The sequence below is a fragment of the Rhinopithecus bieti genome, unplaced genomic scaffold (assembly GCF_001698545.2).
Source record: "Rhinopithecus bieti isolate Rb0 unplaced genomic scaffold, ASM169854v2 scaffold_495, whole genome shotgun sequence".
Taxonomy (NCBI): Eukaryota; Metazoa; Chordata; class Mammalia; order Primates; family Cercopithecidae; genus Rhinopithecus; species Rhinopithecus bieti.
The window spans coordinates 1217689-1234494 of record NW_016803120.1 but is presented as its reverse complement, the minus strand read 5'-3'; the positions used below and the strand labels follow the sequence as shown (position 1 = coordinate 1234494).

At 41.7% G+C, this 16806-nt stretch overlaps 1 protein-coding gene across 1 annotated transcript in view; it reads left to right on the top strand.

Moving 5' to 3' along the window:
* Positions 1-16806, top strand: part of GANC (glucosidase alpha, neutral C) — a 96280-nt gene that overhangs the window by 75129 nt on the left and 4345 nt on the right. Inside the window, exons 17-23 of the mRNA XM_017855577.1 lie at positions 4902-5003; positions 6161-6404; positions 7510-7574; positions 9887-9963; positions 12558-12632; positions 14903-15016; positions 16203-16315. Of these exons, the coding sequence (XP_017711066.1) occupies positions 4902-5003; positions 6161-6404; positions 7510-7574; positions 9887-9963; positions 12558-12632; positions 14903-15016; positions 16203-16315 (790 nt within the window). The remainder of the gene's footprint in view (positions 1-4901; positions 5004-6160; positions 6405-7509; positions 7575-9886; positions 9964-12557; positions 12633-14902; positions 15017-16202; positions 16316-16806) is intronic.

The following is a 16806-nucleotide window of genomic DNA, read 5'->3' as shown; positions in this document are numbered from 1 at the left end:
TGTTCCTGTAATCCCAGCTACTCAGGAAGCTGAGGTAGGAGAATTGCTTGAACCCAGGAGGCGAGTTCAAAGTAAAATTTTTTTATTTTTTTGAGATGGAGTCTCACTCTGTTGCCCAGGCTGGGATGCAGTGGCATCATCTCAGATCACTGCAACCTCCACCTCCCTGGTTCAAGTGATTCTCCTGCCTCAGCCTCCTGAGTAGCTGGGATTACAGGTGCCCACCACCACACCTGGCTAACTTTTACATTTTTAGCAGAGACAGGGTTTCACCATGTTGGGCAGTCCAGTCTTGACATCAAGTGATCCTTGCTCCTTGGCTTCCCAAAGTGCTGGGATTACAGGCATGAGCCATCGCATCTGGCCAGGAGAAAATCTTTATGGCTTTGAAATAGACAAAAATTTCTTAGAAAGAACACAAAAAGCATGAATCATAAAAGAAAAAAATGACAAATTAGACTTCATCAAAATTTTAAAATGTCTGCCCTTTCAAAGACGTTGGTAAGAAAATGAAATGGCAAGCCACAGACTGAGGAAAAAAATATTTGAAATATACATATATAGGTGTATCTGCCAAAATACTTGTATCCAGAATATATAAAGAACTTTTACTAATCAATAATAAGAAGAAAGACAACCTACTTTAAAAACAACCTACTTTAAGAGTTGGTTTTCTGAAAAAAATAAATAAATAACAAAATAGATAGACTGCTAGCTAGACTAATAAAGAAGAAAAGAGAGAAGATCCAAATAAACACAATTAGAAATTACAAAAGAGAAAATCTAGGAGAAATGGATAAATTCCTGGACACATATACCCTCCTAAGACTGAACCAAGAACAAATTGAATCCCTGAAAAGACCAATAACAAGCTCCAAAATTGAATCAATAGTAAAAAGCCTACCAACCAAAAATAGCCCAGGACCAGAGAGATTCATAGCCCAGTTCTACCAGATGTACAAAGGAGAGCTGATACCATTTCTACTGACACTATTTCAAAAAATTGAGGAGGAGGGGCTCCTTCCTAACTCACTCTATGATGCCAGCATCATCCTGATGCCAAAACCTGGCAGAGACACAAAAAAGAAAATTTCAAGCCAATATCCTTGATGAACATTGATGCAAAAATCCTCAAAAAGATACTGGCAGACTGAATTCAGCAGCACATCAGAAAGCTTATCCACCATAATCAAGAAGGCTTTATTGTTGGAATGCAAGGTTGGTTTAACATACCCACGTCAATGTGATTCATCACATAAACAGAACTAAAAACGAAAACCACATTATCATCTCAATAGATGCAGAAAAAGCTTTCAATAAAATTCAGCATCCCTTCTTGTAAAAAACTCTCAGCAAACTAGGTACTGAAGGAACATACCTCAAAATAAGCCATATTTGACAAATCCACAGCCCACATCATACTAAATGGGCAAAAGCTGGAAGCATTCCCCTTGAAAACTGGCACAATACAAGGATGCCCTCTCTCACCACTCCTATTCAAAATGATATTGGAAGAAGTCCTGGCCAGAGCAATCAGGCAAGAGAAAGAAATAAAGTGCATTCAGATAGAAAGAGAGGAAGTCAAACTATTCCTATTTGCAGATGACATGACTCTGTATCTAGAAAACCCCACAGTCTGAGCCCAAAAGCTCCTTAAGCTAATAAACAACTTCAGCAAAGTCTCAGGATACAAAATCAACATCTAAAAATCATTAGCATTTCTATACACCAACAACAGTCAAGCCTAAAGCCAAATCAGGAACATAGTCCCATGCACAATTGCCACGAAAAGAAGAAAATACCTAGGAATACAGCTAACCAGCGAGGTGAAAGATCTCTGCAATGAAAACTACAAAATGCTGCTCAAAGAAATCAGATATGACACAAACAAATGGAAAAACATTCCATGCTCATGGATAGGAAGAATCAATATTGTTGAAATGGCCATACTGCCCAAAGCAATTTATAGATTCAGTGCTATTCCTGTCAGACTACCAATGACATTCTTCACAAAACTAGAAAAAAAAAATTTAAAATTCATATGGAACCAAAACAAAACAAAACAAAACAGCCTGAATAGCCAAGACAATCCTAAGCAAAAGGAACAAAGCAGGAGGCAATATACTACCCAACCTCAAACTACTACAAGGCTGCAGTAACCAAAACAACATGATACTGGCACAAAAATAGGCATGTAGACCAATGGAAAAGAATAGAGAGCCCAGAAATAAGGTTGCACACCTACAACCATCTGATCTTTGACAAAGCTGACAAAAACAAGCAATGGGGAAAGGACTCCCTCTTCAATAAGTGGTGCTGGGACAACTGGCAAGCCATATGCAGAAGATTGAAACTGCACTCCTTTCATATACCATATACAAAATTAACTCAAGATGGATTAAAGACTTAAAAGTAAAACCCTGCCGGGCGCAGTGGCTCAAGCCTGTAATCCCAGCACTTTGGGAGGCCGAGACGGGCGGATCACGAGGTCAGGAGATCGAGACCATCCTGGCGAACACGGTGAAACCCCGTCTCTACTAAAAAATACAAAAAAACTAGCTGGGCGAGGTGGCAGGCACCTGTAGTCCCAGCTACTCGGGAGGCTGAGGCAGGAGAATGGCATAAACCCGGGAGGCAGAGCTTGCAGTGAGCTGAGATCTGGCCACTGCACTCCAGCCTGGGTAACAGAGCGAGACTCCGTCTCAAAACAAACAAACAAAAAAGTAAAACCCAAAACTATATAAAAACCCTGGAAGACAACCTAAGCATTACCATTCTGGACATGGGAATAGGCAAAGATTTCATGATGAGGATACCAAAAACAATTGCAACAAAAGCAAAATGACAAACAGGATCTAATTAAACTAAAGAGCTTCTGCACAGCAAAAGAAACTATCAATAGAGTAAACAGACAATCTACAGAATGGGAGAAAATATTTACAAACTATGCATCTGACAAAGGTCTAATATCCAGCATCTATAAGGAACTTAAGCAAATTTACGAGAAAAAACAAACAGCCCCATTAAAAAGTGGGCAAAGGACATGAACAGACACTTTTCAAAAGAAGGCATACATGTGGCCAACAAGCATATGAAAAAAAGCTCAACGTCACTGATCAATAGAAAAAAACATATCAAAACCACAATGAAATACCACCTCACACCCTTCAGAATGGCTATTATTAAAAAGTGAAAAGGTAACAGATGCTGGCAAGGTTGCAGAGAAAGGAAAATGCTTATACACTACTGGTAGGAGTGTAAAATAGTTCAACCATTGTGGAAAGGAGTGTGGTGTTTCCTCAGGTAATTAAGAACAGAACTACCATTTGACCCAGCAATCCCATTGCTAGGTATATACCCAAAGGAATACAAATCATTCTGTCATAAAGACACATGAGCGTGTTTGTTCACTGCAGCACTGTTCACAATAACAAAGACATGGAATAAACTTAAATGCCTATCAGTGGTAATCTGGATAAAGAAAATGTGGTACATATACACTGTGGACTACTATGCAGCCATAAAAAAGAATGGGCTATCTTGCCTGTGATCTAGTCTTTGATTTTTTTCTTTTTTATTAAATTTATTTATATATATGTGAATGAGATCATGCCCTTTGCAGGAACATGGATGGAGTTGGAGGCCATTATCCTTAGCAAACTAATGCAGAAACAGAAAACCAAATACCACATGTTCTCACTTAGGAGTGGGAGCTATATGATTAGAACACATGGACACATAGAGGGGAACAACAGACTCTGGGGCCTGCCTGAGCATAGAGGGTGGGAAGAGGAAGAGGATCAGGAAAAATAACTAATGGGTATTAGGCTTAACATCAGGGTGACAAAATGACAAAATAATCTGTTTACCGACATAACACACCTGTGCATGTACCCCTGAACTTAAATTTTTTAAAAAATGAGCAAAAGATTTCTGTAGACACTTTACAAAAGAAGATACATGAGGCCGGGCGCGGTGGCTCAAGCCTGTAATCCCAGCACTTTGGGAGGCCGAGACGGGCGGATCACGAGGTCAGAAGATCGAGACGATCCTGGCTAATACGGTGAAACCCCGTCTCTACTAAAAAATACAAAAAACTAGCCGGGCGACGAGGCGGGCGCCTGTAGTCCCAGCTACTCGGGAGGCTGAGACAGGAGAATGGCGTGAACCCGGGAGGCAGGCTCGCAGTGAGCGGAGAGCCGGCCACTGCACTCCAGCCTGGACGGCAGAGCAAGACTCCGTCTCAAAAAAAAAAAAAAAAAAAAAAAAAAGAAGATACATGAAGAGGCTGGGCATAGTGGCTCATGCCTCTAGTTTTAGCACTTTGGGAAGCCAAGGCAGGTGGATCACTTGAGGCTAGGAGTTCGAGACCAGCCTGGCCAACATGGTGAAACCCCATCTCTGCTAAAAATACAAAATTTAGCCAGGCGTATGGTGCACACTTGTAATCCCAGCTACTTGGGAGGCTGAGGCAGGAGACTCACTTGAACCCCTGGAGACAAAGGTTGCAGTGAGCGGAGAGCACGGCACTGCACTCCAGCCTGGGCAAGTGAGAACATGACTCCATCTAAAAAAAACAAAAAACCCACATGTATTATATGCAAGTTATATCTTAAAGTTGTTTTTTCAAAGGGTTCCTCCACTATCCGACCTAAACTATACTTCAAAAATAAGTGCAATTTCAGAATATTTTCCTAGAATGCTTGTTTTGTAGATTTTAATAACTTTTCACATTAGAAAATTGATACTTTTCATTGTAGAAAATTAGAATTTATTTATTTTAAGCCAAGAAATTGGTTTTCCTTTTCATTAAGTTGTCTTTTACAAATAAGGAATCTACATAGGAAATTGAACGCATGGGTTGATTTGTGATTTTAATACATTGTTGCTTGTGACCAAAGGTGCTGTGTGGACAGGTGACAACACAGCAGAATGGAGCTACCTGAAAATTTCTATCCCAATGTTACTCACTCTCAGCATTACTGGGATCTCTTTTTGTGGAGGTAAGATGAGTCCTTTGAGGCTTGAAGTGCAAGAAAATAAAAAGTGAGGGTGTTTTCGTCAAAGCAGATTACAGATCCCTTCTCATTAGCTGTTGTGGGCAGACATAAATGTGGGAAAGAGAAACTGTGAGAAGTGAAGAGGAGCGGATTAGAGAGGAGAGTGAAAGGCTTGCCTCAGAGCTATTTCTGTCTGGTCTGTGTTGAGGACATGAAATCAAGTTGTCGGAAAGGGAGCCAGAGCCATCCTCTTATCACTTCCTTCCTGGACAGTCTTGATAACTAGGTTTCTCTTCCTGACAGCTGTCTTTTCTTCTTGAAAGTGAGAAAAATAGAACTACAAGGAATGTAGAAAATCAGAAAGCCTTACAGAAATTCTTTTTACTCAGCAGATTTAAAATTCTGTGGCATATTTTAACTGTACTAAAACAAAAAGATATGCTCTTGAGAAAGATAAATTTAGTTAAAATAAAATTTTCCAATGGACTGTCTTCCCTGCATCCTAAGAATTCTCTGTAGATGAGAGATCTCAATATGGAAGGGGCTCAAGATGGCTGCAGTTCCAGCTGCTCCTTGTTTCCTGTAGGAGTAGAAGCAAATTATTATCATTCTTTTGATGCATGTGTTTTTATTGCATTGGTCCATGTACAATACAAGGAATATATATACTACTCAATGGCCCAGCATGGAATTCTATTCTGATAATCACAACATCTACTTCTGATTATCTGCTTCTCTTCAGTGCTTTCTGTTTTCATCTTAGTTCAGCTGTTGCTTCCAAAGGAAATCAGTTGCCAACCACCCCCTTCCAACACACACACACGCGCACGCGCGCGCACACACACACACACACACAGTTATTTAATCAGGCAGACATTTTTCAGTGTCTGGGTTATCTGTTTTGGGGAACATACAGGAATACTGATCTTGAAATAAAGCTTCTGACCTTTTGACAAGAAAGTAATATTCTAAGAACCCATTGTCAGATCCCCAGACTGAATTATGTAGTAAGGGTCACCTGTTTGAGGCCACGGCTTTATCCTGTCCTTTGGAGTGCATATACTCTGCTTTTCTCCTGTCCGTCTTCAAGACCTTAATTTCCCTGTGTGCATCATTTATTCAAAGCTTGGTTGCCTCACTTGGTCTTCTTTTGCTTCCAGCTGACGTAGGCGGGTTCATTGGGAATCCAGAGACAGAGCTGCTAGTGCGTTGGTACCAGGCCGGAGCCTACCAGCCCTTCTTCCGTGGCCATGCCACCATGAACACCAAGCGACGGGAGCCCTGGCTCTTTGGGAAGGAACACACCCGGCTCATCCGAGAAGCCATCAGAGAGCGCTATGGCCTCTTGCCATATTGGTATTCTCTGTTCTACTATGCACACGTGGCTTCCCAACCTGTCATGAGGTAAAAAAGCTTCATCCATTCAGGGACTGCAGCAACCAGTCTGTAATAGAAGATCTCAGTCATTAAAGAACACAGTAATTATAGTGATTTCAAGAGAAAGGTGAAGAAATGCTACATATTTAATCAAGTTTCAATAAGCTTATTGAGCAGCAGCGGTGAACAGGGTGCTGGCTGTTGGGGACACAGAAGATAAAAACTAGGTCTCCTACTGCTTTGTGATTAAAATGTGAATATTTGATAGGAGACAGAATAGAGATATTTCAAAGAAAATGGAAGTGGCTTTGTAATAACATTCATTCAGTATTTAACCTATAAGTGTCTTCTCATGAAGAATAACTTATTTTGTTAGGCTTAGGCTTGAATCATATGAAAAAGAGTCTTGGCTCTTTGGCACGTTCCCATTTGCTTTGAATAGTTATAAAACTGAAAATAGGCCAGGCGTGGTGGCTCACACCTGTAATCCCAGCACTTTGGGAGGCCAAGGTAGGAGGATTACCTGAGGTCAGGAGTTTGAGACCAGCCTGACCAACATGGTGAAACCCTGTCTCTAAAAATATAAAAATTGGGCTGGGTGCGGTGGCTCAAGCCTGTAATCCCAGCACCAAAGGAGGCCAAGACAGGCGGCTCACGAGGTCAGGAGATCGAGACCATCCTGGCTAACACAGTGAAACCCCATCTCTACTAAAAAAAAATGCAAAAAACTAGCCGGGCGAGGTGGCAGGCGCCTGTAGTCCCAGCTACTCGGGAGGCTGAGGCAGGAGAATGGCGTAAACCCAGGAGGCAGAACTTGCAGTGAGCTGAGATCCGGCCACTGCACTCCAGCCTGGGCAACAGAGCGAGACTCCGTCTCAAAAAAAAAAAACAAAAATTGGCCAGGCGTGGTGCTGTGTGCCTATAATCCCAGCTACTTGGGAGGCCGAGGCAGGAGAATCGGTTGAACCCAAGAAGCAGAGACTGCAGTGAGCCAAGATAACACCACTGCATTCCAGCCTGGGCAACAGAGCAAGATCCATCTTAAAAAAAAAAAAAAAAACACTAAAAATATAAGTGATTGATTGCAATAAGATGTCTGTAATGGTAAAACAATATTTTTTTCTTTCCCCAGGCCTCTGTGGGTAGAGTTCCCAGATGAACTAAAGACTTTTGATATGGAAGATGAATACATGCTGGGTGAGCATTTCTGGATTTTTTTGTTTTTGTTTTTTTGTTGTTTTTTTGAGACAGAGTCTCACTCTGTCACCCAGGCTAGAGTGCAGTGGTACGATCTCAACTCACTGCAACCTGCACCTCCTGGTTTCAAGCAATTCTCTGCCTCAGCCTCCTGAGCAGCTGAGATTACAGGTGCCTGCCACCATGCCTGGCTAATTTTTGTATTTTTAGTAGAGACAGGGTTTCATCATCTTGGCTGGGCTGGTCTTGAACTCTTGACCTCATGATCCACCTACCTTGGCCTTCCAAAGTGCTGGAATTACAGGCGCGAGCCACTGTGCCTGGCCAAACATTTATTGATTAATTATAGTCGTTATAAAAGTGTAATTATGTTTTATTATATTTTCTAATATAAGAGCCCTAAAAAAAATCCTAATTCCAAGAAAGCCAAAAAATAAAAATAAAGGAAATTCCTTCACCAAGATTTCTAATGCATTATTAGTAGGATCATACCTCCATTCTGTTGTGATGTAGCATTTCTCATAAATTGTTCTTGCTGACTTATTTGGTGGATGTCTTTTAGGATTCTTGTTCTGGGTTCACTCTTCTAATCCTGTGAGATCACTTTGGGGAAGGGAAGTAGAAAAAAACAGCCCAGGTAGTGTGATAGGAAAGAACCAGAAGAGTTTATTTCATATGCAATAACAGGATTTTTTTTGGTTGACCTCTTCTTTAAGAAAGATTAACTATCAAATCCAGAACGTAGATTTTTATCAGCTTAGTAACAGGGCTCAAGAAGCCAGGCTAAATATACTGTTCCCGAAAGGGTGAATCTCATTTCTGAGTTCCTTTTTTTTTTTTTTTTTTTGAGGTGGAGCCTCACTCTGTCGCCCAGGCTGGAGTACAGTAGTATAATCTCAGCTCACTGCAACCTCTGCCTCCCGGGCTCAAGCAATCCTCCCACCTCAGCCTGCCGAGTAGCTGGGACCACAGGCATGCACCACTATGTCTGGCTAATTTTTTTCTATTTTTAGTAGAGATGGGGTTTTGTCTTGCTGCCCAGGCTGATCTCGAACTCCTGACCTCAGGTGATCCACCCACCTTGGCTTTCCAAAGTGCTGGGATTACAGGCGTGAGCCACCACAGCCAGCCCCATTTCTGAGTTCTTTAAGTCTGCACTCATCGTTAGGTCTCAGTTTAATCGTCACTGCCTTGGAGACACTTCCTTGACCACTTCTTGTTTCCTTATACCTAATTCTACCTAGTAAAAATCAGCCCCTCTTATTATGTAACTTTCATTCCATTTTGTAATTTTGCCTCTTTTGGTATTTGTCTTAATTCTAATTAGTTCGTAATTATGTTTTACTATTTGTTTTCACTAACTGTAAACTTCACAAGGTCAGGAGCCACGCTTGTCTTATTGGCCACTACATCCCAGAGCCTCGCATGGTGCCCAGCATGCAGTAGGCACTCAAAATAACTATTTATTGAATAAAAGAACAAATTAGTAAGTGGGTAAATTTTACATATGTGTTGTACCAAGGTCAAAGCAAATTTAATAATCCAGATTGCCTTTAAGAAAACCAGAGGCCAGGCATGGTGCTCATGCCTGTAATCCCAACACTGTAGGAGCCTGTAATCCCAACACTGTAGGAGGCCGAGTGTGAGATCGCTTAAATTGAGGAGTTTGAGATTAGCATTAGCCTGGGCAATATAGCAAGACCCTGTCTCTACAAAAAATTTAAAAATTAGCTGGGCACGGTAGGTGTGTACCTGTAGTCCTGTCTACTCAGAGGCTGAGGCTGGAGGATTACGTGAGTCCAGGAGTTAGAGGTTGCAATAAGCTGTGATTACACTGCTGCACTCCTGCTTGGGGAACAGAGTGAGACCCCATCTCCTGTCTCTAAAAAAAAAAGAAAGAAAAAGAAAACTACAGCCTCTCTGATGATAACCGTCCAAGCAAGAGGTGCTGAGCATCCACACTGACCACACTTCTGGATAATAGTTGTGGGCTTCCCATCATCAGTGTCACTCACAGCAAACAGTGAAGCACTTGGAAAGGACAAAAAATGAGACCGATGGACTGTGTCAGAGTCCCTTCCTATAATCGCAGTAGACCCAAAGTGCATTAATGACAAGTGATGACCTTTTTGAGCTCACCTCTTTGAGCACCTGTCCTCTTTCTATCAGTGCATCTCTCTGACAAATCACTGGTTCAGCTCTCCGAAGTTCACAGTTGGGAGGTCTGTAACCGCATGATAGCTAGCACTCAATTAAAGAGAAAGAAGATTTTTAGACCTCTTATAATGATACTCAACTTTATTTCCTCTTAGGGAGTGCATTATTGGTTCATCCAGTCACAGAACCAAAAGCCACCACAGTTGATGTGTTTCTTCCAGGATCAAATGAGGTAAGAGTAATAACAAACAGCCACATATCTGATACATCTCATATCTCTCATCCCTTCTTTTCTTTTAGGAAAGAGATTTCTTCTTCATGTGTTTGTGAACACACCCCAAATGACTATAGCAATCAGTGATTATAGTCAGTCATGACCACTGTCCTCAGAGGTCAAGACACTTAACGGAGGAGAGAAGGGAAAAAGATGAATTGGTGAGGATTCCGAGGAGGATCAGAGTGATTTTTAATCTTCACACTTTGACTAGTAAAAGAGAGTCCTGATAAACACACTGAGGCTTGGGGTAGGAAGAAATCTTCAGCAAACTCTGGGTGAAAGCAAGTGTGAAGTGACTTTGCTCTTTGGTCTAGCTTTATCTGAAACCTGAGTTTTGGGTACCAAAAGCTGGTCTCAATACACTCACCGAAGTGGGTAAAAAGTAACAATAGTGACTCCTCTCCCAGATTCCTCTGCTCTTTTATTATTGTCACTAATTACTGTCCTAGGTATAAAATATCATCCTGGACCTGCTGCAGCCCAGGACACTGAACCCACGCAGGGCACAGGGGAGAGGAGGGAATACCGTTGGTCTGCAGGCAGAGAGCCATGGGTAATAAGAGCAGCCTCCAGAGACAGGCCACAGATAAATCCAGAGGGGCCAGGAGAAGAACTGGAGCAAAACTCAGGGCACCACACTAAGGGAGGAGGGTGTGGAAGGGAGAGTAGGAAGGAGACGGACCCTACAGAGTGTCCTTGAGCACTGGAGCATGCCACAGGGTTCAGCAGGCAGGGGAAGAGCCATGCAGGTATGGAGCTGGTATGGGACTGCCAGGCCACATAGTCATGGACTGTAAAGGCAAGTGGCAAGGTAGCTGAACCAGGCCACGCTTGCTGCTCAGTGCTGTCAGGCTCTGGGCTGGCAACCCCATGAAACCACATCTAGTGCCATGCTCTCCCTCAATCTAGCTTTACGTGTTTGGTTGTTCTTTTAGTTTCTTAAGGCTTCTATAACAAGTAACTACAAACCTAGTGGCTTAAAACAATGAAACTTTATTCTCTCACAGTTCTGGAGGCTTGAAATCTGAAATCAAGGTGTCGTCAGGGTCTGTTTCTTCTGGAGGCTCTGAGGGAGAATCTGTTCATGCCTCCCTCCTGGCTTCTGGAGGTTGCCAGCAACCCTGGGCTTCCTTGGTTTGTAGCCACGTCACTGCAGTCTCGCCTATCTTCATGTTGCCTTTTCCTCCGTGTGTCTCTGTCTGTCTCTTATAAGGACACTTGTGGTCACATTGAAGGCCCACCTGGATAATCTGGGATAACCTCCTTGTCTCGGGATCTTTAACTTAATCAAATCTGTGACCATAGAAGGTAATATTCATTCCTTCCAGGGATTGTGACATGAATACATCTTTTTGAGGGAGGACCGTTCCACCTACTATGCTTGTCATTATTGACAGAACAACCAGGCTTCTTTCCGGAATGTTCATGAACTATGGCCTGTCCTCTTGGTTTCTCCAGTTATTTGGAGTTCTGAAGATGAGGGCTCTTTACTAAGGTTCCCCTGCCAAGTGGAAACCTGAGGAAAAGGTTAAATGCAACAACTGCTGAATAAATGCCCTGCCAGATACTTCTGCTGAGAATTTCTCAAGTTGATTCCAGCAAAGTGATGGGTTCCCATTAAGAGGAACTGGCTCCCTTTCTGACTTAGTCACAGAGTTTTACTCGTGATCTGTCATCATTCCAAACACGTTGTTGTGAGTGTGTATTATGTTCCTTCAGCACTATTTCCTGGACTGTTGTGTGATTGTTTCTCTTGCTTCACAAACCTGCCATATAAAGGATGTGGTAATCCCAGGAGGTGAACTTGCAAAATAGACTCCAGGGCTGCCAGGAAGCGTTCTGAGCTAGAGGAAAGACAAAGGTGTTTGTTTTCGTTCTGCTTCTGATGATATCTTAAGAATTTATCCCATCAAATTACTTTAGAGACTGTATTGGTACTTCAGCAGCTAAATCCCCTTGATAGATAAGAACCTTATCCTTGAATTATGCTTTGTTTAAAAAAAAAAAGAGACTATAGTAGTAATTCAAGTTTCCATTTGTTTTCCTCCCAGGAAGGAGGAGGAAGCATTTCCTTCTCTTACACTTCCTTTTCTCCTGCCTCTTTTGTAATCTATTTGCCTGCAATGTATTTGTCTTCTTTGCTGTCTTTTTTCTTTTCTCCATCACCTCTTTCACTACTAGAAGCATTAAGTTTTCATAAGCCAAGTGGACTATAAGATCCATGAGGACAGGAACTATGTCTTTTCTCTTCAGTCATACATACTCAGCATCTGGCACAGTGCTGGGCACAGGGTAGACTGTTCAATAGGTAGCTTTTGGATGAATAGAAAACAAATGGCCTTTTAGTTAAATTAATCAGCCATAGTCCTTTGGGATCTTCTTAAAAGCACATGTTCTTCCTAACTTCTACCCAATATATTTTTTAAGTTATACTTATATTAGCTTTCTGGTTATTTGAAATCCAGGTAAGTGGACATTTTGCTGAATAATGAAATGGTGAACAGAGTTGCTCATGTACTTTTTTTTTACTGGACTCCGTTACTTTCTAGGTCTGGTATGACTGTAAGACATTTGCTCATTGGGAAGGAGGGTGTACTGTAAAGATCCCAGTAGCCTTGGACACTGTAAGTTATTTTCAGACTACTATTTTTACCTATCGTGTGCTCTGTTGGTCGGCTAGGGCTGCCATGACAAAATACCACAGACTGGGTGGTTTTACACAACAGAAACTTATTTTCTTGAAGTTTTGGAAGCTGGAAGTCCCAGATCAAGGTGCCAGCCGATTCTGTTCCTGGTGAGGGACCTTTTCCTGGCCTGTAGACTGCTACCTTCTTGCTGTGCCTACACATGGCAGAGAGAGATAAACAGAGGGTGCTGTCTCAGTTCTTTTCTTACAAGGATACTGCTCCTATCGTTTCAGGACCCCATCCTTATGACCACATTTTTAACTTTAGTTAACTCCGTAAAGGCCCGATGTCCAAATATCTCGGGCTTGGGGATTCAGCATATGAATTTGGGGGAGATACAAACATTCAGTCCATAATGTGTTCCTCTATAAAAAGAACCAAGGATGCTAGTGTTCTACACAATAGCACATACGCATAGAGACAGAAGGTAGGTCCGGGGGTGCCTAGTGCTGGGGCAGAGGAGGGTTAAGGAGTCATGAGGAATGACTGTTAACTGGTTCAGGGTTTCTTTTTGGGGTGATGAAAATGCTTTAAAATTGATTGTGATGATGGTTGCATGACTCTTAATATGCTGAAAACTGTTTAATTGTAGACTTTAAATTGGTGAGTTGTATGGTATATGAATTCTATCAAAGCTGTAAAATGTGAGAAAAAAAGAGTTAAGAATCACATCTACTCAGATTTCACAGATTGAGACATCAGAGACAAACATAACTCTTCCCCGTATGTTTACATTTGTGTGTCTAAGAAGAACAAAAACACTGAAAACAGAGAAAACACGGTAGTCACTCTCCGTGCCGTCTGGAATGTCATTCTGCAGGACTAAGGCAAAAAACAGGAGCTTTCAGTTGTAATCCTGGGCCCAGGGGAAGACATCAGTTATGATGTTATAATCAAAGTGGTCCATCCAGGCTATCTTGAGTTTCTAAAGGGAACTTTCTTTCTACACTTGAATTGCAACCACTGCCACACTACCGCAGCCCTAAGTAGTGTAAAGATTGATAAGTAGATACTGATATTATTTTGTAAACCATCAGCAGCAATATGAACCCCATTATTTTAAAAAAATAGTTTCAGATGTCAACTTTCAGATCTAGAAGAGAACTTAAACAATCATCTACTCTAATCCCTCACACAGGTAAAAAAACCCTGAGATTCAGAGAAGTTAAATTATTTGTCCAGGAACACAGCAGACTTGTGGCAGAACTGAAACAAGCCCCCAGGTGCATTCCCTTGGGCTGGACTCCCATTCTAGAACCCATTTCACTCTAACTTATGGCCTTGTTCTTTGAAAAAAAAAGAAGAGAGAGATTGGCCAATAAGGGAGGGGACATGTGTGGGGAGATAGAAATGCTTTACTTCTTGCTGCCAAGGCAAGTTAAGTAGAGGTAGGACATCTGAACTACTGGGTCCTCAGTCTCAACTTCATGTATGTTCTTGTACTCTCCTGCATGCTCATTCTTGAATCAGAGCAAAGCAGAAGCCCTCCTGTGACACAGGCAGCTTCCTTACAGGAGGCAGGAAACCTACCGAGGCAGTGCTGCCTGGAGTGCCATTCCAGAAGACTCATAGTTATGGGCCTGTTGTTAGGGTCTCTTAAAGTACCCTTGGTGGTCTCTAATGTAACAGCAGCAGTTTCACAGATTTACCTTCAGAATTGAGTCAGTCATCCAGGTGATCCATAGAAACAGGGAGCAAGAAGGGACAGGCTGCAGTGAGTGAGGACAAAAATCATCTGCCCAAACCAAGAAACCACCATTGGTCATACACACACATACACAGACTTCTGGGCCCACTCACACAGACAGAAAACTTCAGTCGTTAGCAGGGCTCTAGAAATAAGCATGTATATACTACACTGATAGGAAAATTTAAAATACAAAATAGGAAAGGCCACTTATAGGATGGGCAGAAAAGAATTCATCACTTAAGAGGAAAAAACAGCAAAGACAGACATAGATAACAAACCAATGAAGGGCGGGAAGTTTCCCTAATAATTAAAAAATGGACCATTCTTCAGCATTAGAGCTCTTTTCCTTTTAATGGCAGGACCCCCATATTTGCCATCTCTGTGCCCCAAAATTTATTTTGCCTATGAATCAGCACTTGAAAAGAGTGTGAATCTTATAAAATAAAATATTTTTAAATTCTACCCTGAAATTTTCTAATATGAATACTGCTTCTCTGAGCATGCTGCTCTGTTACAGATTCCAGTGTTTCAGCGAGGTGGAAGTGTGGTACCAATAAAGACAACTGTAGGAAAATCCACAGGCTGGATGACTGAATCCTCCTATGGACTTCGGGTTGCTCTAAGCACTAAGGTATTTGGTAAATGTGTTACCCATTTTGTTTCTACTCTCTCTTTACAGTGTTAGCCTTTTGAGTGTGTGACACTACTTAAAAGTGATGAGCTCCATCTATGAGATAGGCGCTCCTGACATTTATCTAGAAATCAAGGTTTGAATCATTTCCGAATCATTGTTCGCTTGTCTGCCTTCCCTGGAATTGTTCTTAAGGGAACTCTTGAGATCTAGGAATAACAGAAATGTTCCTCTTGGGCACTGTGGTTGTTGGTGCTCTTCAACTTGACATTGATTACTACTGGAATGAATGCTTTTCGAGCCATAGACAGCCTTCCCACATGGATTACCCCTGAAACCCAGGCTCCCATAAAATGGTACCCATGTCTATGCACCATTTCAGAGATCCCAGTCCCAACCAGTGATTTCTCATCAGGCAGCTCCAACAACTAAAACCCCCTTGGGCAAAGCCTGAGAGGACCCAGAAATGGTGTGTCCTTTTGAGAAGATTTTTTGAGCCTATTGAGGCCTATAGCAGATTCCGCTCCTGTCCATTTGTTCAAACATAGTACAGGGCCAAACAAACACCAACTCTTACGCTTACTATATTAATACTTACTTGCATTGATATCAGTATTATAAAATGATTCAGTTATAGGGGATTTTTTTCCCATCTTTTTCACTTAGGCATGTCTTCTTGGGCCAAACAATGGGCCCCAGACCCATACGAGGCCCCAGAATAAATGCAAAAGACTAGCGATGCATAGCATATCAAGTATTGTCAATAATAGTAAACTGCCACGTACTCCACGTGAAAAAGGAACCAGATACCATTCTCTAAGTGGAGGGTCTTCTAAAGATAGTTGATCTCATCTATTATATATTACTTTTTTTAACATCAGTATTATTCAGTGAACTTTCTTGGCCTTGTTGTCACATTCTGGTGGAGTATTTTCAGGGAATCCACTTATGCCATTGAACATACTTCATAGTTTAAATTCTTTCAACAAAGCCTAACTCTTTGTGTTCTTCTTATGTGACTTTCCTATTGTTTTACTATCTACTCAGGAGTGATTGGTTATTGAATACATTAGGTATTTTATATAGTTTGAATTTTCACAAACTTTTATTCTATTGTTACCCTTTAGGAGCTTTTCCTGTAAACCTATCATATAAGTACATTCTGTCTCTGTGATTCATTCTCCAGGGTTCTTCAGTGGGTGAGTTATATCTTGATGATGGCCATTCATTCCAGTACCTCCACCAGAAGCAATTTTTGCACAGGAAGTTTTCATTCTGTTCCAGTGTTTTGATCAATAGGTAATGGCAGCTAAGGAAACTGTTTGTTTTCTTAAGTAAATCACACTGTCTGTTCGGCATCCTCAAGTGCACGAGTATGTTTTAAGGTACAGTTTTGTTTTTTTTTTTTTTTTTTTGAGATGGAGTCTCGCTCTGTCGCCCAGGCTGGAGTGCAGTGGCCGGATCTCAGCTCACTGCAAGCTCCGCCTCCTGGGTTTACGCCATTCTCCTGCCTCAGCCTCCTAAGTAGCTGGGACTACAGGTGCCCACCACCATGCCTGGCTAATTTTTTTGTATATTTTTAGTGGAGACAGGGTTTCACCGTGTTAGCCAGTATGAACTCGATCTCCTGACCTCGTGATCCACCCGCCTCAGCCTCCCAAAGTGCTGGGATTACAGGCCTGAGCCACCGCGCCCAGCCATTTTAAGGTACTATTTAAGAAATGAATGGTGAAGGCCATTTCTGGAGTATTTTCTTTTTTATTTATTTATTTATTTTTTTTTTTTTGAGA